A 26538-nucleotide genomic window follows, 5' to 3' on the forward strand; every position below is an offset into this window, starting at 1 on the left:
ATAAGTTAACTGGATCTTGGAAAATTCAGGTTACTCAAATTTTGTTTCTGGGTTTGTACACTTCCAATTTTTCTAAATTTTCTAGAACGATTAAGAACTATGATACCTGGAAAATTCTCGGAAAATTCTCAGAAAACCTCCTTTACAGCTGTCGAGCAGAGTTAGTGAGTATATGAGAAATATATTCTCGCTCATACTAACTGCCAGATCCAGCAAGAAAGTTAACTTTCTTCCATAGTGACTGGATGAATTCAGTTGTTTTGTTTGTATTACTTTACTGAATATGCAGTGTGAGGCACGTAAGGTAACTCATAACTGCAAGGATACGTAAGTGCTTTTTCGTGGTAAGAAAGTAAAATGGGCACACTGTACAAACGTATAGGTAAAAAAAAAAAACTAGTTACACCAAGAAATGAAGGACAGAACAGTTCAACTCTTCATGAAACCAGGATCAGCACTAAGTTTAATCCGTGAAAGGTGATGACAATTTTTTATTTATAATGATAAGTTTACTGTGAGATGGTTATAACAGATTTTGAGACTGAAGACTGGTACAGCTGTTTTTGTGTATATTAGATTTTTATAATTCTGTATGTGTGTGTACTTGTATACAGGTAGAGTAGAGAAAAGAGAATGTATGGCATGCTTGTGCTTGCAAATTATTTTTTTCCTCCTACGAGTCTATACCCACGCATGCACATTCACACATAAATTCCCAAGTCCTGTTTGTCCAACAAAATATAGTAGTTCTCCTATTAAATTTTATTTTATTACTCCATACAAAAATTCGTAAAATATCCCATCTCTCCTAAAATTGATGAAGTTAAAACGATTATAAATGTCGAATTTATTTTTTCTACTGATATGACAATATACTCATATTTTCAGATACACAAAAGTATGTAGTAACATTCACGTCAAGTCAGTCTTATATCGAGGTGCCTGGATGGAGAAAAGGAGACATTTCCTTCAGCTTCAGAACTACTGGAGAGAAAGCGATACTACTATATCAGCCCCCAATTAGACCTAATCACCCCTCCTTCATGGTAGCCCTTACTAGTGGTAAGTGACGGTAATTTCCTTATTACATTTTTAGAGTAGTCGTAACAATATTAATATAAATTTTAGCTTGTAGAGCTTTTCATACATACCGGTATGTGCTGCAATATCTTCTATCTGATAATAACTTTTTATCCATGTAGTTCATTTTGAGGATTTAATGTTATAATCAATCAGATCCAAATTACAGTTATTGTCTGTTTCACATGATTTATCCATTTCTTGAATTACAATGCTCTGGACATATTTGACCAGTCAGAAGAGAGTACTGTGTTAGACAGAAGTAGCCAATCATGAACTTGATACGCGAACAGTAGTCCTGGTTTATATGCAATTTTTTATACTCTTATGCGGATTATTCCCTTTTCCCTCACCAAATACTACACCCTGGTGAATGATGACCAGTGAGAAGAGAGTACTGTGTCAGACAAGTACCCAATCCTGAACTTGATAAGCGAACAGTAGTCCTGGTTTTTATGCAATTTTTTATACTCTTATGCGGATTATTCCCTTTTATCTCACCAAATACGACACCCTGGTGAATGATGACCAGTGAGAAGAGAGTACTGTGTCAGACAAGTACCCAAGCATGAACTTGATAAGCGAACAGTAGTCCTGGTTTTTATGCAATTTTTTATACTCTTATGCGGATTATTCCCTTTTATCTCACCAAATACTACACCCTGGTGAATGATGACCGGTGAGAAGAGAGTACTGTGTCAGACAAGTACCCAATCATGAACTTGATAAGCGAACAGTAGTCCTGCTTTTTATGCAATTTTTTATACTCTTATGCGGATTATTCCCTTTTATCTCACCAAATACTACACCCTGGTGAATGATGACCGGTGAGAAGAGAGTACTGTGTCAGACAAGTACCCAATCATGAACTTGATAAGCGAACAGTAGTCCTGCTTTTTATGCAATTTTTTATACTCTTATGCGGATTATTCCCTTTTATCTCGCCAAATACGACACCCTGGTGAATGATGACCAGTGAGAAGAGAGTACTGTGTCAGACAAGTACCCAATCATGAACTTGATAAGCGAACAGTAGTCCTGGTTTTTATGCAATTTTTTATACTCTTATGCGGATTATTCCCTTTTATCTCACCAAATACTACACCCTGGTGAATGATGACCGGTGAGAAGAGAGTACTGTGTCAGACAAGTACCCAATCATGAACTTGATAAGCGAACAGTAGTCCTGCTTTTTATGCAATTTTTTATACTCTTATGCGGATTATTCCCTTTTATCTCACCAAATACGACACCCTGGTGAATGATGACCAGTGAGAAGAGAGTACTGTGTCAGACAAGTACCCAATCCTGAACTTGATAAGCGAACAGTAGTCCTGGTTTTTATGCAATTTTTTATACTCTTATGCAAATCATTCCCTTTCCATCCCCCTTTTCTCCCACCAAATACATCCCAAACGACACCCTGGTGAATGATTACCAGTGAGAAGAGAGTACTGTGGCCAGAGTGCGAATTAATGGAGAGATGGGGGAATTTTCCCCGGTTGGAAAGTTATCCCCCTCTCATAAATTTATATTAACATCCCTGCCACAGATAACTTCTATCTCCTCCTCACAAAATATAATTATTTTAATACGAGTATATGTACTTTATAAAGTACAAAGTAAGCAAAGAAAATAATATTGATGTATTATCACTGGCAAGCTGACACCAATCAATAACTTAGGAATTACAAATCTTATCTTAAGCCTAATCATGGATATAATTGTTATTATGATCAAGATGCAAGACAACCAACTCAGTGCTACCAAGTGTTGAGCCTTATCGGATAATAATAATTTTATGTATGGTATTATCTATCTGGGATTCTATCCCCCCTCATCAGAAATCTTAATTCGCACCCTGGCGATAAGTATTCTCTGAAATATTTAAGAATATAATTGATTACAAGGAGTAGGAAAATATAAAGATACAAAAATGGATTAAAAAGCAAAAATAGAAAAATACCTTCTAAAGCGATTTTATTTCTGGATAATCACAGGCGTGAAAAAGTCTTTACACGAAGATAATAGACCATTTCTTCGTATCCAGTTTAATACATATTAAAGGTAAAAGTATCCCCGTAACATGCCATGAAGGCACTTGGGGGGCATGGAGGTAGAGCCCCATGCTTTCCATGACCTCGGCACTAGAATGAGGTGGTGTGGTCGACACCACGCTCTGACTGCCTTTTACCCCCGGGAAAGACCCGGTACTCAGTTTTATAGAAGGCTGAGTGAACCTTGGGGCCGTTCTGAAAGTTTGGCAATGAGAAAAAACCCTTTCACCACCTGGGATCGAACCCCGACAGTTTAATACATATTATTATTATTATTATTATTATTATTATTATTATTATTATTATTATTGTCATCATCATCATCTCCTTTGAAAATGTTTCACACAAGCAGTTGTGCCAATGGTAGGAAACAGGTTACGTTCCATTCAGTATAACAAAAAGTTAGCCACCAGTGTAGCTCAGGCTGTTGCACGTTTGCTTGCCAATCCAAAGCTGCATACGGGCATGGGTTCGATACTCGCTTGGTTGGGTTTATTTCAAGGTTTTCCCAACTGTAAGGCAAATGTCATGTAATTAAATGGCGAATCACCAATTTCATCTACGCTAAATAATCTAGTAGTCGATACAGTGTACTAAATGGCTGACTGAAAAGAAACTGGAAGTTCAGACACACTTTTGAACTCCATTTGAAGATGTGAGAGCAGGTAGATCAAACATTCAATCACTTCGTGAAGTCTTTACAATCTTTCAACGAACTTGCCTGTTCTTAAGTTCTTTCTTGATTAAAACAAATTCAAATATGAAAAATCTATGTTTTGTCTGGAACAAATGTAGAATGGGTTGCAGAAGAATGAAAAAAAAAAAAAAAAATGTAGGGTTTAATTGTTATGTAAGCTTAAGCATGATTAGAAGATCCCTGTACTTGTCACTGTCTGTTATTGGTTTAAAAGAATTCGTGGAAATATAAAGTGTCATAATGGGTGCATGAATGAAAGCAGTGAAGATAATATTCATCTTTATATTCCATATAAGCCTTTCTCGATCCATACTCAAAATTCGAGTAATGTAAATTGAAGGACGTAAAATGGGACTGACATTTTTAGAAAAGGAGCAGGTATAATGCATAAAACTGTGAAAACGAGGTGAGAAAATAACACTATATTCCATCAGTTGAACTACAAAGGTTAATCCTCACACTGTCTGACACTAGTGATGCAGTCTCACTTATTCTAAAAGATTTCATGTGACTATGAGTTATTAGTGGCAATATTTGAAATTGAGGTTTAATATTAGTAACAATGTTAAAGTCTTGCGAGTTACTAAATATTGCAAAACATTTCATGTGCCATTATTTAACGATTTCTTCTTGTGTTGCAGATTTTCAATTGACCTTTAACTTCACTCTGAACACGGGATATCAAAGTGTGATGGAGATTAAGTCTGGACGGCAGCTGAATAGTGGAGAATGGCAGAAGATCTGGATAGACTACAACGAGCACCACGTGCGATTTATGATCAACACAGATTACCAGATGGTAGATCTGCTTCCTGAGGAAGAGTTTGGACCGTTTGAAGGCAGCATGTTTATTGGAGGAGCTACAGAGTGTGTAACTATACTCGCCATTTATGTATAATCAGTTTAGTCGGACAACTACGTAATGAAACCAGGTGGCCCAGGTTCGATTCCCAGTCGGTTCAAGTTACCTGGTTGAGGTTTTTCCGGGGTTTTCCCTCAACCCAAATTGAGCAAATGCTGGGTAACTTTCGGTGCTGGACCCCGGATTCATTTCACCGGCATTATCACTTTCATCTCATTCAGACACTAAATAACCTAAGATGTTGATAAAGCTTCGTAAAATAACTTACTAAAAAAAAAAAAAACTACGTAACTGTGAAATTAAAGTCAATGTCCAGTATTTCACTTTAAAATGCTGAGTTTATTTCACAGTTTGAATAAGTCCTTAAATACGCGTATAATTTTTGTTAATTAAAGTCACTTAATTTGCTTCTGCTACCGGTAATTAACAGATATTTAGCTTTTAATGTACTTGAAACTGTTTGTCTTGCTCGCATTGATCCCTAATGCACTGAACTCCATACCTACGGCTTGCAACGCTACCAGCCGCAAATGGAGTCTGAGAAACAAAAAAACTGCCCATCTCTTGAAGCTTCTTACTGAGCATGATTCACGCCACAACGATTTAACAACGGTTTTCAACCCAGTATTATTTAAATAGTATTACAGGACGATATTTCACAACTAATGCAAAAATCACGAAATTAATCTGAAAATAAGATCAAATTAAGTAATGCTTCAGAGTAATTATGTAAACAAACACAATACAGTACGACAACCCCTATTATGACAATTCATCGCAAGCATTCCAATAGCTCTGTGCTAGCTTACTTGCTTGCAGACTACAAAGTTCAGGCTTCGTTGAGAAAAGAGTTTTTTTAAATCGATTATTATGCAGATTAATTCCTTTACCGCTATTCTGTTTTACTGCACAATTTAGAAATATTCATCTGCTATTAAAAACAGTTCAATTTTCATTGCATTTTTTTTTTTCAAATGCCTTTCTGTTACGACAATAATGGAACTAAAACTAATTTCAATAACTGCCAAAACGATTTCGTGTGTACCACTGCTTTGGAGCACTGAGCATGTGCAATGCATTGAATCTAGAACTTAAAAAATTCAGGTGTGTTATTTTCTTTTCTGGAACTGTACACTAAACAGGAAGTTTGGTGCTTTAGGGAATCGGGAATCAATGCAACCTACAGTTTCCAAATCCACCAGTCATAAGTACGATAAGAGCAAAAACTTGATGCAACTTGAAAGTTTCAAACTATCGAAATAATAAAACTATATAGTTCAAATGGATTCCATATCCAGGGCCACTTTAACAGCATTACAGGCCTCAGGCAACTCAGTGCACTGGGCACTGCCTATACAACCACTCACGAGAATAAAACATGTAAATTATCTATAAAATAAACTTATATTTATTAGCACCTCCATTAAAAATCAGTGTTTTGACATTAAATAAACATCACAAAGGTTTGGACAATACAACATGAGCCTTGAACTTGAAAAACAAAAATTTCAATATAAAAATTGCACTTGCTTGGTAAATCGTACTGATAACACAGGCGCACATTATGAAATTACAATGAATTATTTATTATTGATTAAGTATTCAACACAAATATTTGTGAAATTTCTTTACAGAGAATATCTTTATAATTGACTTGAAGTCGATGGTATTCAGTTATGTTAGATATGCCAACTCTCTGCTGTAAATCGTAGTTTTTCTCCTTCTACCGAGTTAGCAGAAGATTTGAATGTTGAGACGGATGATTGGAAAATTAGTGTTAAAGAGGGGGTCAGCGCAACAGTGGTCTAACTCCTCCTCAATGCGAAAAATTAAATATTAAGCCTTCTGTTGATTTTGACGTGAATTATCTTCCTACGAAGTGGAATAGACCAATCCACCATTATATAGCTTGTTAGGAAGCCTGTAATTTTTCCCCTAAAAATATCACTTATTCAATTCAATCTTCTTAATGTATCCAGCTGTTTGCTGATAACATAAAGTCCACTATAGTCCATTGTAGTCTTTTCAGTTCTTGTTTTTCATGAGAAATGAGGGATATTTTGATCGGTGTTCATTATAAATGCGTGTTGCTAGTAGCTAGAGTTGGGGTGTAGTCAATATATACTGCAGAGCTGTGTATATATCACTTATAAATATATATGTAACTTTAACGTGCTTTTTCTACATTTAATTAAATGGCTTAGACCACTGTTGCGCTGACCCCCTCAATTCTGACTGTGCTAGATTAGCACAGAGCCCCTATACTCGTGAGATCGCCAGGCAACTGTCCATCGTGCCCATACGTTAAGATGGCACTGTCCATATCATCGGCCTGGATAGTGTGTATAAGTTTATTTCGAATTTGAATGTGTCAAATAAATTACTTTGCCACTTTGTATTTCTTTGAATAGTTACTTTATGTACTGGTAATTATAAGAATTCCTGAGACTTAGGAAACCTGTCCTTCACATAGAAGTTGAAGGAAATTATTATTAAAAATGAACATATTGTAACCTCTTACCGGTACAATAATTATTATTTGTACATTGCACAAGTATCCTTAATGCTATCATACAATTTTATTACATTTTTAAATGCCAGAACGATACTTTACATTAATAGCAGCTCCTATTTAATTTCATTAACACAGTGCTTCGAATAAATTGTTCAATTACTGTGACGATAATCATAACACGATTAAGGAAATGCATAAAGGAGTCCTGTAGAACCCTAACAGATGGTGTTGTCACTATGTTGCTATAATTATGTAGCTTCTTCATTCTTGTGTTTTTCTTATAGGGTATCTAACATTTAAATTACTCTGAATTATACCTGTTTTAGCCATGACCTCTTGATACATTTTGAAAAGGGCACAATACTGCAGCATATTATTTGTGAAGTAGCAGAGTGTTTGTGCTCTTCAGTCATCATATATTGTGATAGTGGTTACAGTATCTCTATATTATTTTCATGTGGTAGGCCAAATTCGATACTTCTTCACCTGCAAAGTTATCTTTGTCATTATAGAAATGTCCACATTTTGTACTATCCAGTGAAAACAAAAGGTTATAGTTCTATGTTTCGAACCTTTTTCGGGACAGAATTATTGAATTACTGGTACGTTTTTAGTGATTTGACATTTGTTGTTGGGCAAAAACATTTTGTAATATATATTATCTGTTACTTTATTTTGTTTTGCATAGAGTACTTTTTTTTTTTTTTTTGTGAATATTGCATAACTTCGTAGAAGCGAAATTACTGAAAACTCTATCTCGAGTGATGAGAATTGAGACTTCTGCCATATTGTACTATTAGTTATCTGGGGCATATCTTAAGAATGGAAAAAGTTTCTATGCATTTGTCTGAAATTGCTATATTTCTGAGTTAACCGCCCTTTTGTGTTGTAGAAAATAACTTTGCTCACCTTCATATGTGTTACAACAGTTATTTTTATCATGTAATTAGTCCGCCAGTTATGTTTAGAATATAGATAGGAGAATTATAGACCATTTAGAGAAATTACTGTTTTATGGAGCTGGTTATACTTTTAATACCAGACATAATTTTTGTTTAAAAAGCATTACCGGTACTTCTGAGTCAGCTGTTTAAAGGTATTGATTTATAGAAGTGTTAAATTAATTTTCACGTTCGTCATAACATATATGTGCGTGTTGGCACTATGTTTGTTTTTATAAAGTTTATAAATGGATTGTTTGTAATAGGGTCATTATATGGCCTATGTCTTTGTAGACAGGATACGACTGAAATTAGTGTATCTACAGTTATTGACGAGGAAAAAAACATATGAATATACGAAACAATAATTCCTTAAATGGGAAAAATTTAACATTTTCTAGAATTCAATTGTATAGTAATGATTTTTATTAAGTTCTTAAAGGTAAATTAATTATTGCAACACAAAAGGGCTGGAAATCGGACTAAAAGCGATTTTAGACATATGCTGATACAACTTTTTTCATTCTTTTCAGGTCCTGAATCCATCCTGAAACTGTGTTTCATATGTTTCGAAACACACTGTATATGTTATTTCATATGATGAAATGTTTAACTTCGTACACAATATTATCATTTCAAGTAAGTGATCTGCTATGTATGAAGTTACCAAATTTCTAAGAATTTTTTTGAGCTGATGTGAATCTTGAATGCAGCTTTGTGAAATGTAGGCTATATGTATACATGGGATTTCTATTTGTTAGGGTCAAATATGTATTTGTGCTCAAGCCAAATCAAGTTGTAAAATCAACACATTTCCACAGTGACAAAATTAGTTCATATAATTTCACACAATCTTTTTTTTTTAATAATAAAATTAATAATAGAATATAGTTTCGCTTACAACATTGTAATCACGTTTCTGAAAAACAGGAAAAAAGTCATCACATGTGTATTTGAAGTGATAATAATCATGAATAATATAATACCATTTTTTTTTTTCACATTATGTGGCAGCATGAGTGTTTCTGTACTGACAGCACCTAAACTGCTGTTCTTGCTATAAAACTATGATGCGTAAAAAATAACGACTTATTTAGAGAAAAATATTGACTCTCTGTTAGCTGAATGTCTAGTGCATAGATTTTTCATGCTGGAATGCTATCTTTTAATCATACCATATTAAAGTAAAATATATATTTGACAAAAAAAGGTATGAGCAGGTTTTTCCTGACCCTTTGTTTGCCAATTTTCCATTGTTTAGAGAGAAACCATACAGATAGTGGAATTAGTTCCGGTTGTGTATTAATTGTTGTTGAAATAAAATTGACAGCCCCTAAAATTGAAGAATGTTCACACTTTCACACATACTCGCACACACGCATATGCATTGGCACTTGCACTTTTGTTTATGATCTTTATAGCAGGAACTACGAGACGGGGTTTGAATCTTGCTCTTAAAGAAGAGAACTCACTTTAGTCTCGGGTTCTAATCCTAATGACTATGAGAGAGTGTGTTGTTTTGTTCTGTGAGTGAGGAGGATGACGTAACTTACATTAGCCCTCTCACCTTCCACCTTTGTCCCTGATAGTTTAATGGCTGTTATGTTTTGCCATTGAATCAGTTCGTGGATTCAGTACTGGCCGAGGATGTTGGATTTTCAAGGATGGATTAAAATCATTAGTATGCCTTTCTTCGGAAACTAAATTAAACTGTGGAGGTAGCAAAATGGGTCAGAATGAGTGGCCTAAGTGCACATGGAATTGTCCAGCCCTCCATTTGAAATCCATCCTTGTGTTCCAATAGATTATACCCTCTTTTTGAATTCTTTCCCTTTCTCTGGAATAAAACAAAAGACGAATTGAGAAAGATTATCTAATCAGTCAGTGGATACACTTGGACCATGCTAGCATGGGAAAGTCTGTTTGTTGTTAATATGGTTTGCAAAGTTCAATCTATTGTCGAGGGTAATGCCCAGTTCCGAAACTCCTCGCAAGGGCGCAAGATAATGCTTACTTCTCTTAGATTTTCGTCCTTTCCCTCTTTCCATATATATTGCCAAACATATTTACCCACATGCATACATTCATTTGATGTGTCATTGTGATTCAACAGTGATGTTAATCCATTTGTAGTTCAGGTACCTGAACTTACACAAGAGTCTCGTTTACTGTTTGAGAGTTTATTTAGAACTAGCATTTCTTTTAGAATTTGTGTATTAGCAGGTAAGTAAAAGGTAAAGATTCCCTTAGAAATGGCTACAATATAGTGGTTTCCTCAAGTCCTTTTTCTTTTACAAAGTATTTAGAATACATACAGTCTTAGAAAAAAGTTTTGTCGCACAGATACTTTTATAAGTCTCAGAAAGGAGGCATTGTGCATAATCAGACATACAACGAAACAAAACTAATTTTATTACCTCAACTAGTCGTTCTCTTGTGAACCAAGTCGCTCATCCTCTGATCATGGGCACTGCCTCCTTTCTGGGACTTATAAACTATCTATGCGATAAAACTTTTGTCTAAAACTGTACATGATATTTTGTGAGCAATGTTTCCAAAAATTCTTTCTTAATAGTAGTAATATTTTTGACAAGAATGTGTTCTTCTGTTTTACAGGGAACTCCTAAGTACCAGTTCTGTACGTCAGGGCCTAATTGGCTGTTTTCGTGGCCTTGTAGTGAATGGAGAGATCTTGGACATATACTCGTATATGAGTGTTCACTTATCGGAGATTATTAAGGACTGCAAGCCTTCATGTGATCCTAATCCATGCAAGAACGGAGCTAAGTGCAAAGAACTGTGGAGTACATTTCAGTGCATGTGCAAGAATCCATGGGCTCATGTTGGAACTTTCTGTGAGACAAGTATGTTATGTTCTGCTGCAGATATAAATATTTAATTTTATAAAATATATAAGGATGTAAAATATTCTTTATTTGAAACATATTTGTGTTATCAGTGTTGAACTGTATAAATTGGAAATCTTATTTTGACTTTATAAAAGAAGGTATGTTAATATCAATACAAAAATAAGTTACATGTTTAATCTGTCGCTGTCTCCGTCTCTCTTCATTCGTTTGTTGTCTGTATGATTATATTATGTCTTTGTTCATTTCTCTATGCATCCAGTTTGGAGTGTTCATATTTGTGTCTTCTCCTTCCATCTCTTCATTCAAGACAACTTAGTGTCAATTCTGCAGCAGCAGATCATAAAATAAGCAAAAAACGACATTTTTATATCAGATAATGTCTAATCGAACAATCTGTTCAGGTTTGACATTTACACTTACAAATATTCCTGAAATACATCAGAAAGGAGAATGGCCTGAAGATTTCACGCAAACGTGTTGCTGCCAATACCGAAGAAAAGTAATGCTAAGAAGTGTAATGAGTTCAGGACTATCAGCCTGATTTCCCACTCAGCGAAGATTCTCTTGCGAATATTGAATTGACATTTATATTTTAAGATGGAAGGAGAGTTGGAAGAAGAGCAATTTGGCTTCAGGGAGGGAAAAGGTACTGGTATGAGAGATGGAATTGGACTGCTACGAACAATTGGCGAAAGATGCTTAGAGAAAGAAAAAAGAAGTGCATGTAGTATTTGTAGGATTTGGAAAAGGCTTTTGACAGAGTGGACTGGCATAAACTTAAGAGGATCCTGAAGAAAATTGGTGTGGATTAGAAGTGGAGAAGGCTATTCAGTACAGTAATCTTTATATGAAACGAGTCAGTCAGGATAGGAGAAGAAATGTCAGAGGGAAGTCAAACAGGGAAGGAGTACAATGATATCCTTTATCATTTACACTGTTCAACATCTAATTCGAGAATTTAGTGAAGAATGGTTTTCAGAACGTGGGGGGGGGGGGGGGTGATAGTAGGAGAAAGAAGAATAAAGTGCTTAAGATTTTCTGTTGATATAGCATTATTAGCAGAAGAGGAGACAATACTAAGAGATAAATGGCAGCTGTGAACAGTATGAGATGAAGATAAATATAAACAAGACGAAGACCACGGTTTTCGGAAGAAAACTGAAGGAAGTAAACTTGCGAATTCTAAATGAGGCAATAGAGCCAAGTGGACAGCTTCAAATATGTACTTGGGGTGTACTATAAGTAGTAAAATGAGCTTCTGCCAGAAAGTTAAAAGGAGGCAAAGGAAGCTTTAAATAAAAAAAAGCATCTTTTGCTTATCTCTGGAAAAAGAACTAAGGAAGAGATTAGTGAAGTCCTTTGTATTGAGTGTGGCATTATATGGATTATATGGGGCAGAAATATGGACATTACGACGAAGTGAAGAAGCGACTAGAAGCATTTGAAATGCGGATATGAAGAAAATGGACACGCAGAATAAGAAATGAAGCAAGACTAGAAAGAGTGGGTGAAGAGAGAATAATGCTGAAACTGATCAGGAAGAGAAAAAGAAATTGGCTGGGGCATTGACTATGAAGAAACTGTCTACTGAAGGATGCACTGGAAGGGATGGTGAACGGAAGAAAAATTCGGGCAGAAGAAGATATCAGATGATAGATAACATTAAGATACATGCATCATATTTTCACTAAGAGGAAGGCGGAAAATAGGAAAGATTTGAGAATGCTGGGTTACAGATATATTGTCTGTATATACTCTTCACAGTTGTTAATGATAATATTATATAATTTCTTATTGTCTTTCTTTTGTTCACTAAATTTATAAATAAACTACATACTTGATTTGATAGTGCAGCATAGTTAATCTCCCATCACAGTTACGGTAAGACTTGTGAGACTTGTGATGAAAATTGCATACAACAAAAATCTAACCCCCTCAAAAAATTACAAGGGGCTTCCCAAAAGTAAGTTTACAAAGCATATTTTTTAATATTCATATTTTATTTCGTACATAAAACACTGCACATTGTGCTCTATGCTCAACTCTTTATTTTTCGACATAGTCTCTATCCCGATTAAGGCATTTGTCTGACTGTTGGATGAGCTTGTCGATGCCACTCTTGTAAAATGTGGTGTCCTTTGTGTTGAGCCAGCATTTCAACGCTGTTTTGACGTCTTCGTCACTTTGGAATCTATGCTCTCCAACATGATCTTTCAAGGCGAGAAGAGATGATAATCACGTGGTGCGAGATCGGGACTGCATGATGGATGTTCCACAGTCTCCCACCAAAAAGTCGCAACAGTTCTTGAGTGGCATTAGCAGTGTGTGGCCGAGCATTATCGTGGAGGAGTAGCACACCCTTTGAGAGCAGTCCAGGACGTTTACTTCTAATGACAGCTCGTAAACATTCCAATGTTGCACTGTATACAGTTAGATTTATTGTTGCTCCCTTCTCCAAGAAATCGACCAGCAACACACCCTTCTGATCCCAGAAGACAGTAGTCATCACTTTGCCAGCCAACTTCACTACCTTGAATTTCTTGGTTCGTAAGGAATTTGAATGCTTCCACTCCATGCTTGCTCTTTTTGTTTCTGAGTATGGCGGTGAACCCATGATTTTCACCAGTGACAATACGCTGAAAAAAATCTTAGCCGCCAATGGCATATTGCTGCAAGAATGACAGGGCACAAGCCATTCTCTGAGCTTTGTGGCCTTCAAAAAGGTTTCGTGGAATCATCGTGCACACACTTTGTGAAATCCCAACTACTCAATACTGCTGCTAACTGTTCCACGCAACAAACCCAAGTCATGCGTAAATTCTGTGATAGTGATTCTCCTGTTCTCCAGCATCACATACTCAGTGTGTGTTTTGTTCTTTGCCATGCTATCTGTTGTGGGTCTGCCACTCTGCACACACCCTCCCAGTTCGAAATTTGGTGCACCATTTTGCCACACACTGACGCCTCATCATGCTTTTGCCATAGACGTCTACCAACTGATGATGAATCTTCACAGCTGACATCTTCTTTGCATTGAGAAATCGAATTACAGCACGAACTTTCTGCTTGGACCATTGTTTCAGTCGACTCTCCATCTTCAATTGGCTTTTGTCAGCAAATGCTAGTGCACAATGCTACCAACCGATATGACATTATGAAATGAAACAATGCAAACATTTCGCCAGAGTTAGATGCTATCTAGCTTCAAGATTACGAACAATAAATGCCTTATAAACTTACTTTTGGGACGCTCCTTGTATATTGTTGCGCCACTGAGCAAAACAATCAAGTTGGGTATGAAATACAATTTTTGTTCATTTGTATCCTCTCCTCACTCAATGGATTATATACATGAAACATAACATATTTTATATACCGATATACATATTGACGTCACTATTGTTCCTTTATTCTACAGATATAAACACCCACGGATTGACCTTTTTAACTCGTGAATCCTTCATCAAAAAGAATTACTTGGCTGGCACATCGAGCAATGAAAAACAGGTTCTTTCGCATCTGATGACTGAAAACATCCTCTTGAACTTACGTACTTACGATCACAACTCTCTGATTCTGTACGCCAATGACCATCTCAACAACTTCGTGCAGCTTCATATTCAAGATGGCAATCACGTGGTGTTCACATTTAACGTTGGCAATGAGATTCATAACATTACAGTGGAGTATCCTGGTGAGTAATGAATTTGTTACATACGAGTAACTTCAGTCCCTACGTATTTTCTTCTAATTTTTTGTCATTTAATACTGTTTCATTTCCTTTCTATCTCATCATCTTTGTACAGTTCTAATTCAGCTTGTGGTGCACTGTTAGTTGAACAGCTACAGCACTGATTTTCCATGTCAGTTACCCAGTTTTAAATCCTTATAGAGTCCAAGTGAAACTTGTATGAATAAAACGCTCTCTTTGCTACCATTCCACCAATTACTCATCTTATGTAATTTGTAAAATAAATAGTTCACAAAATTTTGCGAATGTGATGTGCCCGTGTATTTTAACCTCTTCTGTAAACTCAGCAGTTAATCCATCACTGTGGAGTAACGGTTAACATGTCTGACCATGAAACAAGCAGACCCAGGTTCAAATCCTGGGTGAGACAAGTTACTTGTTTGGGGTTTTCCGAGATTTTCTCTCAACCAATTGAAGCAGAATAGCTAGATGACTTTTGGCATTGTTCCTCGGACTCATTTCGCCATCATTAATTCACATATTATAATTATTACCATTACCTGTATTAAATTCATGGTGCGATGGGCTGTATTTGTACAAGAGCATGACCATTCGGCAACAAATATCATTCACAGAACAGGAGTGGTAAGCACAATAACCCTAAGGCTGTGCTAAAAGTCTTTGGGTCCCTTCTCTGTAAAAAAATAAAAAGAAAAAACTCTGCAGTTACTATACATAGACACTGATAGATATAGTCTAGAAAACTTGAAGATAATTGGCAACAAAAAACAATGTCCGTTTTTTGTCCGTCTGTCTGTCTCCTGTTTCTTTCTGTCTCCTGTTTCTTTCTGTCTCCTGTTTCTTTCTGTCTTCTGTTTCTTTCTGTCTTCTGTTTCTTTCTGTCTCCTGTTTCTTTCTGTCTTCTGTTTCTTTCTGTCTTCTGTTTCTCTCTGTCTTGTATTTCTCTCTGTCTTGTGTTTCTCTCTGTCTTGTGTTTCTCTCTGTCTTGTGTTTCTCTCTGTCTTGTGTTTCTTTCTGTCTTGTGTTTCTTTCTGTCTTGTGTTTCTTTCTGTCTTGTGTTTCTATCAGTCTTCCATTTCTCTCTGTCTGTCTTTGTATCTCTCTACCTAATTGAAGAATCTCGATATTTTGTATCATACTGCATTAACAATATACACTTTTCTATGAGTATAGCCCCTATAATTTTTATGTTTGTTAAAGAAAGGTTTCCACTCAGACTTTATAACGGACTAGTGTATAGTATATTTTCTTTCAAAATCATAGGTATAGTTCAAATAATAAATGTATATTTTGTATTTTTAAATTGTCTTATTTGATTTCTAGGTGTGAATACTGGCGAATCAGTTCAAGTGGCAGTAATAAGAAATGAAAATGAGACAGTACTACATATCAACGATAGAAATAATTCCATACCGACATCTATCAGACTGTTGACAGATTATTCCAACAAGCCGTGGATAAATCCAGAGAAAGGTGAAATGTCTGTTGTTGACTACAAAGCACTCCGCTGATTAGCCTACATATGGAGATAAGAACAGGAATTATATTCAATGACTCATGAATTTCTGCTGTATTAAATAAGTTACCTACATGAAACGACTAGCAAAAATGATACACAGATGTCATAATGTTATATCAAAGTAAAAATGTCAGATTGCAGACTTTAATTTCAAGATCTATAGATTAAACTTTCATATGGGAACCAATCTTAATCTAATATATTACAATGGAAATTTTACATAATTTAACACTTCCTGAAGAATTAATTCTTTTATCGTATGATTGTTATGAAATTCGTATTTAGTTCTATTCAGCATGCTTCGACTGTTCATTCTTGTTCCTGTTTTTGCTAGTTTAGTCAAATACCTATTCTTTAATTGTAATTAATTTTCCAAATCTTTAAAATGTTTGATAAATTGCTTCGACATGTCAGTGAAAGTTAGGGTTATTGTAAATGTCAGTCATGAAACTTAGACAAAAGAAGAAATGTGATTGAAATATATTGTAGGATAGTGCCATTAATAACAAATATAATATGTTCACTAAATCTATAGATTTACAAGAATTACAAAGACAAAATTAGATTTAAAATTGCGAAATTACTTTAAATTAAAATTATAATCCAATCATCTTTCACTTTTGAGTTTACTTTTTTTCCCAGATACAACAAACTTTCTGGCATTAATATGTAATTGAAGTATTACAATTAATAATTAATGATTCAAAACAATGAATTGTTGCAGGACTTGAGACTTTCCTGGCATTGGATATGGAATAATAATTCTTCTCGGGTTCTCAGCTGGGTGAGTTGGATTGTTGAGTCCAAGTTTTTGATGACTAGCTCTGCCATCTTCTTCAGGGATTGTAGTGCCGTAGGACCATGTCTAGGCCGGTATGTACGCAGTCAATTGGCCTTTCTGCTGCAGATCAATCAGAAGCTAATATCTAGTCCCGACCGCAATAACACGACAGGCAATCAAGACTAGGTATTAGACTCCTGATTGGCCCACAGTGGGAAGGTCAACTGACCACTTGCATACCGGCCTAGACATGGTCCTACGGCACTTCAGTACCTGACTGAGAACCCGAGAAGAATTATTCAATTAATTTGTTTTATCTTATTACAATTAAAAATGATATTGAAAATCTTTGCAGGATGCCATAACATCTGATGCAAAACCTATGACAGTTCCAAACAGCCAGGACATATTATGACAAAACACACACACACACACACACACACACACACACACACACACACACACACACACACACACACACACACAGTCATGCCTTTACAGAGATGTACTGTATAATGAATGTTTAAAGAGAGAAATAACTAGTGATGGAAACCATCAGCCGTAAATACCTGTAACAAAAACCAGAAAAATAAGATACAAGTAGTAAAGATACCATATCTCACAAGTTAAGTCTATCAGCTTATTTAAGGTAAGAGATAAAGTTCTCAAAAAATGATAATAGATGTAATTTTACATAATGCATATACAAATGACTTGCTCATAAATAGACAATTTGGCTTCATATCACAAAAAACACTATTGCTATAGCAATAGTACCAGTAGTGACAAAGAGCTATAGGGTACTATAATAGTCAGTTTAGACGTCGAAGGTGCAATATGATGCTGCATGGTACCCAAGCATACAGCATAATTTGAAAGACCCTTGCAATTTATATTACTTAACCAAGAATCATTTTTACCAGTATAATGGCGTCCTTATCTATTAACACCTGGACAGTTAAAAAACAAATGAGTAAAGTAAGGATCGTGAATTAGTTCAAGGCTATGAAACGTCTTACACAACTCATCTTCGATATTTTCAAATCACACATAAGTAATTGGCTTTGCATATGATTTATCATTTTTGGCCAGAAGTGCTAATGTAGTGGAAGCAGTAAACTGTACTAATCAGGATTGAAACAGTAGATAACTGGGCTAAAGACAACAAAATAAAATTTGATGAAACCAAATATAGAATATTGGTAGTATCGAAAAAACCTCATCCCTCTGTTACATGTGGTGATATTATAGAACAAAAAGAAATAAACACATTCTCCGATTGCCCAACAAGATGATTTCGGTATGGTGCAATATCCATCTATAAAGACTGCAAGATATGACATTGAAGAAGTAGAGAAAATGTTCGATATACAGTCTTCAAAGTAAAAGTTGATTGTGGCTTATTCGACCTTACATTAACTGTTTAACATTAATGTACAATAATTTATGTTTAGTGCATGGTTTTGGGGTGTTTTATTTTTAATTCTTATTTTCATAATTTAGAGGTGTTGGCCCCACAGAGACCTCCTGCACCCCCTACTGAGTATTTTCAACTCAACCTGGGAGGGTATGACCCAGACAACCTGATAGGAGGCGGTAATTCCTCGCCTCTGCAAGGCTATGTAGGCTGCATGCGTGGTCTGAAGGTCGGGGAGCTACTGTTGAACCTCTCTTCGCACGTTGTTGCTGGTAAGACTTACTAGTTTTAAAGCTCTGGCGTAATGTGTCTTCCTTCAGCAGAGGCACATTTCCATGTTACCAAATCTGCAACTTGCACGAAACAAAATATTGTATTCATCTATAGCAATGGTATTCAATCTATGATACGTGTATCTCCAGGGGTACACATCCCACTGACTATGTATGTAAAAATTCTGACATATTAATTTATTTTATTATACTTCTTGATAATTTATTGCAGTTTACACATTTTCTTTTACAATATCAACTTGTTTTTCCTTGCTTCAATAACATTATTAGTGCATCAATAACTACTGTATATACAATAATAATATAATTATTTATTTATTCTTAATTTATTATTAATATTTGTGTGCTTGACAACAGCCAGAGGCCAATTATAGTTCAGCACAATACAAAGACGAAAGAAATAAATGATATAAATGATAAACGAGAACAATTAAATTAATATCTATACAAACAATACATAAGTAAAACTAATGAGAACAAAAGGAATACATACCAATAAATAGTCTATATTATACATTAAATGGATCTAAATTCATCCCATGTAAATTGGCATATTTTATGCATTTACAGACTGGAGAAAATGATTTTGAATTTCTAATGTAAACAATTTTTTTTAAATCTTAATCCCTTAGTAAGAATATGAACGCTGATATTGTTTATGATAGATTCACAATCAATATCACCCTTAATAACCTTGCAAAAAAATAATCAAGATCTAAACGTGTGGAATCTTTGCAGGTAATCTCATAATTAAAAACAGAGAAATTGGATATAAATCGAAAAGCACATAAGGAAATAAATTTTCTTTGAATATTTTCCAATTTCGCCGAATCAGTTGAAGTAATGGAATTCCAGACTACATACGCATATTCAAGTTTAGATCTAACCAAAGTAGCCTATAGTATAAAATTAATAGAGATGCTGGAGTAGAAAAAGAATAAGTTATAGACCTAATTAAACCAAACATTCTTATTGAATGCTTATAAATATATTAAACATGATCATGAAAATATAATTTAGAATCGAGTAAAACACCAAGATCTTTAATACTGTACTTACAATCTTTTCTAATTATACTGACATTATTAAGGAATGATTACATTTTAAGGAAGTAGTTTTTCATGAGTAGGAAATGCTGATTATGTGTAAGATTTTGAGGTTATCAGCAAATAAAAGCCAGTTAGAACTTATTCTTTTACATACATCATCTATAAATAATAAAAATAGTAGAACCCCAATGTAGATTCTTGAGAAATTCCACCTAAACTATTATATGGATCCGAGAGAGAATTTTCTAGATGAACACAAGATTGTCTATCTGTTAAATGATTTTCAAACCAGCTCACGTAGTTAGAGGAGAGACTAAAATTATTTAATTTATTTATAAAAAATATTATGGGAAACAATATCATACGCTTTGCTAAAGTCAGTATAAATTGAGTCAATTTGACCTTGAATTTCAATAACAGGCATAACAAGATTAAGATAGGATACTAAGTTTGTAGTTATTGATTTACCTTTAGTAAATCCATGTTGGGCTGAATTAATTTGATTGACATAGAATGAAATATGTTTGTGGATTATTTCTTTAAAAAATTTTTGAGAAATTGTTTAATATTGAAATAGGTCTATTATCGCAAACATTTTTATTACCATTCTTAAAGACAGGAATGATGGTTTCTTCTTTCCAAAGTAAGGATATATCCCTGTTTCTAAACTCAAATTAAATAAATAATTGATTAAACGGCGATCTTACTCGTGTTAATTATGTAAGCATGTGCGGCTTACAGCTGTTTCAGTGCTATTCGACACCATCCTCAGAGCCTACTAGATCTCGGCGCTATCTCAACTTCGCTGCCTGTTGTGTGGGTGTGTTCGTGTGTTGAGTTGTGTCAAATAGCACCGAAACAGCTGTAAGCCGCACATGCTTACATAATTAACACGAGTAAGATCGCCATTTAATCAATTATTTATATTCAAGTGTTAAAAGTAGTGTACGAAAGATTCAACATGGATTATCAAATTAAATATAAAAGTTAATATAGTAGAATCCCTCTCAACCAGCACCAAAGGGACCAGGCTAGTTCCAGATACGAAATTTTGTCGGATAATTGAATAAATACATGTATATACAAAAAGAAGTTCGTATTTCATGGTGCCAAATGTTAAAACTGCAGCCATCTGAAGTTTATTTCTCAATTACTTCCGTCATAACTGAATAAAGATAAAAACTGTGTGGATTTTCTTTATTAGAACACATCACACAACACAAATAATACATTCATTTTAGATTCGAATATTCACTGAACACGAAAGTTCGTGCAAACATCCTAATGTGGCAACACTGACGGCCGAACATTACTAAACACGAAAACTGTGTGAATTTTCTTTATTAAAACACATCACACAACACAAATAATGCATTAGGTTCGAATATTCACTGTAAACGAATGGCAAAACTGATGGCCCAGACTGGCAATGTGGCAGATTTAAACATTTTTTTTTTTTTTTTTTTTTTTGCCCAGTCAAAAGTGCCGTTGTTTCGGTATTGCCGATTATTTGGGTGCCGGTTACTAGGGATTTTACTGTACAGGTATAAGAATATCAGAACACTCCGTAATTATAAAATTAGAATTGCTGTCAGTACCCTTGGATTTATTCGGTTTAAACTTTTTAATAGCATTCGTAACATCAACTGTAATTTTAGTTATGAGTAAGAAGTCTGTAATATTAGAAGCCGTAATAAAGAAATTAGATTTAGACTGTTTTTGAATCGATTTAAATTGATTAGCAAACGCATTAGCAATTTCATTTTGATCAGTGATGTGAACCCCATTTATTATTAATTCAATGTGACAATTATTACATTTTCGAAAAGATTCAACGTATTTCCAAAATTTCTTAGGTTCATTCTTTAGATTTTCTTCAATGGATTGTAACCATTTAAGTATATCAGATTTAATCATAGCTTTGACTTGTTTTCTGTAGGCCTAATTAGAAAAGAATTGATAATGGTGATTAGTTTTGTGTGTTTTTTTTTTTAATTTCTCTTTTTCTTAATGAGTAGATGCAAGCTATTTGAAAACCATTTACAATAGTGCGACTTTTTTACGATGATGACAGGAACAGCAAGAGATATAGCATTATTTATGATTTGAGATAGAGAATTAGTGGCAATGTTAACATCAGTAGTCTGATATATGGAATTCTAATCATAGTTGTAGATAGTATAATAGACATTCAGGTAATCACCTTGAGAATAATTTAAAAAAGTGTTACTAGTTGGGCAAGGTACAGATATTGATAAATAAGCTCCCACATAATGGAGATAGATAATAAGTACCCTCCAAAACAAGAGAATGATTGGCCAGTTTAACTGTACTATTACTGATATTAGTAAAAACCAGATAAAGTAGATTTTTACTAGTAACAGTAAAATTAAAATTAATTTGATTTAATCCCAGAAGATAAGATGAGGAATATAAATCACTAGACTTAATTTTAGAGTAATAATGAATATCATTAAGATTACAATCAGTTGACCAATCCATACCAGGAGCTTTTAAATCACCAAGGATTACTATTCTAAAATTATGAGTATCAAGATTTTTTCAAGAAGATTTAGATGAAATTTTAAGTAGTTATGACCAGTATCAGGTGAGAAATAATGATTTCCAATTAACAAATTAAATCCATCAGCCATTTTGATTTCAGTCCAAACACATTCACTAATAATTTCTAAATCATATTGCTGACATGTAAAACGTAACTGGTTGCTAATCGCTGTTAGGACACTCCATTTCTTTTTTTTTTTTTTTTTTTATTGTTGTCCGCATACATTCTATCGCACAAAACACAGTATAATTATTAGGAAATAAATTTGAATTGAATATTGATTCAGATAACCATGTTTCAGTAAGACAGAGAATGATGTCATTATTACTTACTATATTTTGAAAAAGTTCATCAACTTTTGTATTGAGACCACGAACATTTTGGTGAAATATCTCAAGATGATTTCTAGAACTGCACAATGAGGGTTAAAGAGAACAATATTAAGAGGCATTAACCCGAGAATCAACAGCATTAGAAATACCTGAGGGAGCAAAATGTTGCTCTGATTTCAGTTTACCAAAAAAGGGTGCAAAGAGGCATCTTGTAGGCCAAACATCAGTTTTGTTAATTACATCAAAACCCCTCTCATCAACAGATGTGGAAAGAGGAATATATTTGAAGTTTACTTTGCAATTTCGTTACAACAAGAGACCTTAAATTTGGTTGTTTCAAGAATGTATCCTCAATATTATTCTTGTTGACATTAGAACTAAATCTAGAAACAAATAGGGATATGATTCTGATTGTCTCTGGAGCCATTTCAAATTTGCTTGTAGTTAGAGTACCGTAATTTCCCCTAACTATGGTCCACATTTGTCACATTTTTCTTTGTATATTCCATACTATTCATCCAGATTAAGTGAAATTTTGGCTTCGGACTCTTGTAAGTGTATATTAAATAAATATTGATATATGTGTTTGAAATTATTTAATTACAAATGTTAAAAAAATAATAAGCATTGGTACATAGTTGTATTCTGAGTTGCCCAACTATGGTCCACTCATATATTCATGCTTGAAAGCATGAATGGACTTATAGCTGGAGCTGTAATTATGCGTAAATCAATACATTGAGTTTCTATTTAAGGGTAGAAACATAATCTAGCACAGAAATATTGAAAATAAGTGAAAAGTACATGGATTCTTTTTATTAGTACATATTGCATAAACACACAATAAACAAGTGAAATCTGAAAGTCATTTTCCTGCAATAATGAACAACTACACTCACCGGCAAAAATATCTCAAATCCTCACCAGTGAGGATCAGAAAACCCATTATGAAATGAAGAAAACATTGCTTCCCAGAAAAAAAAAAAACTCTGTTTTATTATCACTTGCGCTATTATTTCCAACGCCAAACAATGGATATAATTAAAAGGTGTATAAACTTACAAATTGTTTCAATTTTCTTCCAATGTTCAACTGATTTTGTGGCCACCCAGATGTTAATAATAGTGGATATTGCCTCCCCGTGACTATATGACTGTTACCATTCGCCGATTCAACCTTTTGATCAGATTCTGGATGTCAGTCTGGTCGATACTATTCCATTCTATACTTAGAACATTTCGGAGCTGCTGTAAGTTGCTGTGAGGAGTTAGTCGACTTCTAACTCGCTTCCCTAGCAGTCCGCACACATGTTCAATAGGGTTTATATCAGGACTTCTTGCTGGCCATGCCATTCTATTCAATCCAACGTCGTGAACGAACTCATCCACGATTCTTGTAGCATGAGAGCGAGCATTGTCATTCATTAACAGGAACTTTTCACCAATAAATGGGGCATATGGTACTACATGTTAAATTAGACCTTCTTCGATGTATCTTGGAGCAGTCAAAGCACCTCCATTAATGAAAACAAGTTCTGTGTGAGCTTCATACGAAATGCCATCCCATACCATTACTGATCCACCTTGGAAACTCACACATGAACTGAAGGTACATGAAGAAAAACGTTCCCCTACTCTTCTCCTCACTCTTTCACGTCCATCTGTAAACTAAATATCGATTCATCTGTGAAGCGCACTCGTCCCCACTGCCCCAGGTTCCAATTAGCATGATTGTGAGAAAAACGTAATTGTTCAACACGATGTTGCTGGTGCAATTCTGGGCCTTTAGCTGGTCTTCTGGAATTCAGCCCACATTCATCCAGACGTCTGCTTACAGTTCTCTCACTCACGTTAACTGGTCTTATTTCCTGGAAGGCTCTTCTGGTCCCAAGAACTGCGGCCACATAACGCTGACTATTCCAATCTTCTATCAATGCAACCATTTTGCTGAATCGGTAGGACGTAGTGACATTTGTATACAATGAAGTACTCCAATACTGCCTCGAGAGCATACCAGTCTGTAGACTTCTTCAGCATAGCTTGAAATGAGTCCGAGAATTTTAGACACAATATTGCAAGAAGAACGAATCTCCTTTTCAGATCATTGTTGGTTATTACGTATTTAGTATTACATTGTTACCTATCACAAAATAAATGAATAACTAAATGAACCTCAGCACACCTACAATTATTTAAAAAAATCCTACAATTTTCAAAAATTTTAAATAAAATGTAGTTGGTCTGGTTTTTTTGCCGGTGAGTGTATATTAAAGAACAAAAGTGCGGTATCAAAATAAACTAACACATTCTTAGCAAAATATTATGCAAATAAATTCATTGATGTTTATTTACCATACTGAGAACTAGGCCTATATTCAGTAGGCTTATTTCTATCCTTTGAATCTCCACTTCTCTTGTAATTCTGAAATTGAAAATAGATCTCTCTTTTTCGAGACGCATATGGGGTCTTCAATTTGTTTTATTATGTTTTCATTTTTATAGAATAAAATGTCTTCAATTTCTCGCCACCTCAGTAATTGCCGCTTCTTACTATACATCAAACAACAGCTCCATTGTTCTTCACTTCCAAAACTTTCCCTGGCCATAATTCCTCCTCATAAGTAACTACCATATAACTATGTGCCTTTAGCATTATTTTAACAGATTTCGTCTTCATTTCCACATCTGACTCACTGTCTGTAAATATGGAGAGTACACCAGAAACATCATAATCTGTATCCAATTCAATTTCATCGCTTTCATAGTCACTTACAGGGACGGTTGTGATCCTTCTACCCTGAAGTTTTCGTTTTATCAGACCATTAGGCCTATTCGTGCTAGCACCAGCCTGCTTCTTTATTTACTGGACTATAATGTTAAATGGTGTTTCAGAATATACTGAGATACCGTATTTGCAGAAGTAAATAATCAAATTGTTCACATTTCATTAAAACAAATATTTCAAAATGAAATACAACTATGGTCCACGAAAAATTGTGGTACATAGTTGAGGACTGACTTCTAGCCTTGAGGTTAAACATTTTTCACGCAGAGTCCTTAATCGCTGCCAGTCTAATTATTACGTGAAAGTAAACACTATATAGCCATGTTTAATTGTACAAAGAATCATATATCTATAACTTACCAGTTCTACAGAGGAGAGCTTAATAAAACAAACACAAACTGAATAATTTCGTGTCTTCACACATTCAATAGAACGATGCACACTGAACTTGTTAAGCATCCATTTCATTGCCACGTGTAATGGTAGATAGAAGCATCTATGGGGAACATAATTCCATCACAGTGGCGCATTAAATGGCAAACGCCGAACTCTTGGGGGACTAAGTAGTACATAATGTGTTTTGGACCATAGTTGGGTGCCTGGACCATAGTTATGGGAAATTACGGTACCAACTTTAGGATCACGTTTTTTATATAATAATAATAATAATAATAATAATAATAATAATAATAATAATAATAATAATAGTACTGGTAATAGTAATACTTACTTACTTACTTACTTACTTACTTACTTACTTACTTACAAATGACTTTTAAGGAACCCGAAGGTTCATTGCCGCCCTCACATAAGCCCTCCATTCCGAGGCTTATTGTAGGGATTCGTAACAAGCTGTTTTTTACGGTGATGGGTTGTTAGCCCTTCGCCCAACCCCCAAGCTGGAGGACCACCCCTTATCGGCTGTCCACGACTGCCTATTCAATATATTCGCAGCTACCCTCCATATCTGGAGGCCGTCTCCTCTATCCGCAACCTGAGGACGCGCCATGCCGTGGTGATAGGGACCCACCATACATGGATAGTAATAATAATAATAATAATA

At 34.8% G+C, this 26538-nt stretch overlaps 1 protein-coding gene across 6 annotated transcripts in view; it reads left to right on the top strand.

The window, feature by feature from the left end:
* The window catches only part of axo (axotactin), a 356966-nt gene that overhangs the window by 249478 nt on the left and 80950 nt on the right, over positions 1–26538 (top strand). For all 6 annotated transcript variants that reach the window (XR_011330936.1, XM_069818184.1, XM_069818183.1 and 3 more), the window contains 6 exons: positions 889–1062; positions 4476–4701; positions 10769–11016; positions 14441–14716; positions 16058–16207; positions 18538–18723. Coding sequence is in view for 5 of the 6 variants with exons in the window: in XM_069818184.1 (XP_069674285.1) it covers positions 889–1062; positions 4476–4701; positions 10769–11016; positions 14441–14716; positions 16058–16207; positions 18538–18723 (1260 nt within the window). In the remaining variant the exon portion in view is untranslated. The remainder of the gene's footprint in view (positions 1–888; positions 1063–4475; positions 4702–10768; positions 11017–14440; positions 14717–16057; positions 16208–18537; positions 18724–26538) is intronic.

The sequence above is a fragment of the Periplaneta americana genome, chromosome 2, assembly GCF_040183065.1.
Source record: "Periplaneta americana isolate PAMFEO1 chromosome 2, P.americana_PAMFEO1_priV1, whole genome shotgun sequence".
Classification (NCBI taxonomy): Eukaryota; Metazoa; Arthropoda; class Insecta; order Blattodea; family Blattidae; genus Periplaneta; species Periplaneta americana.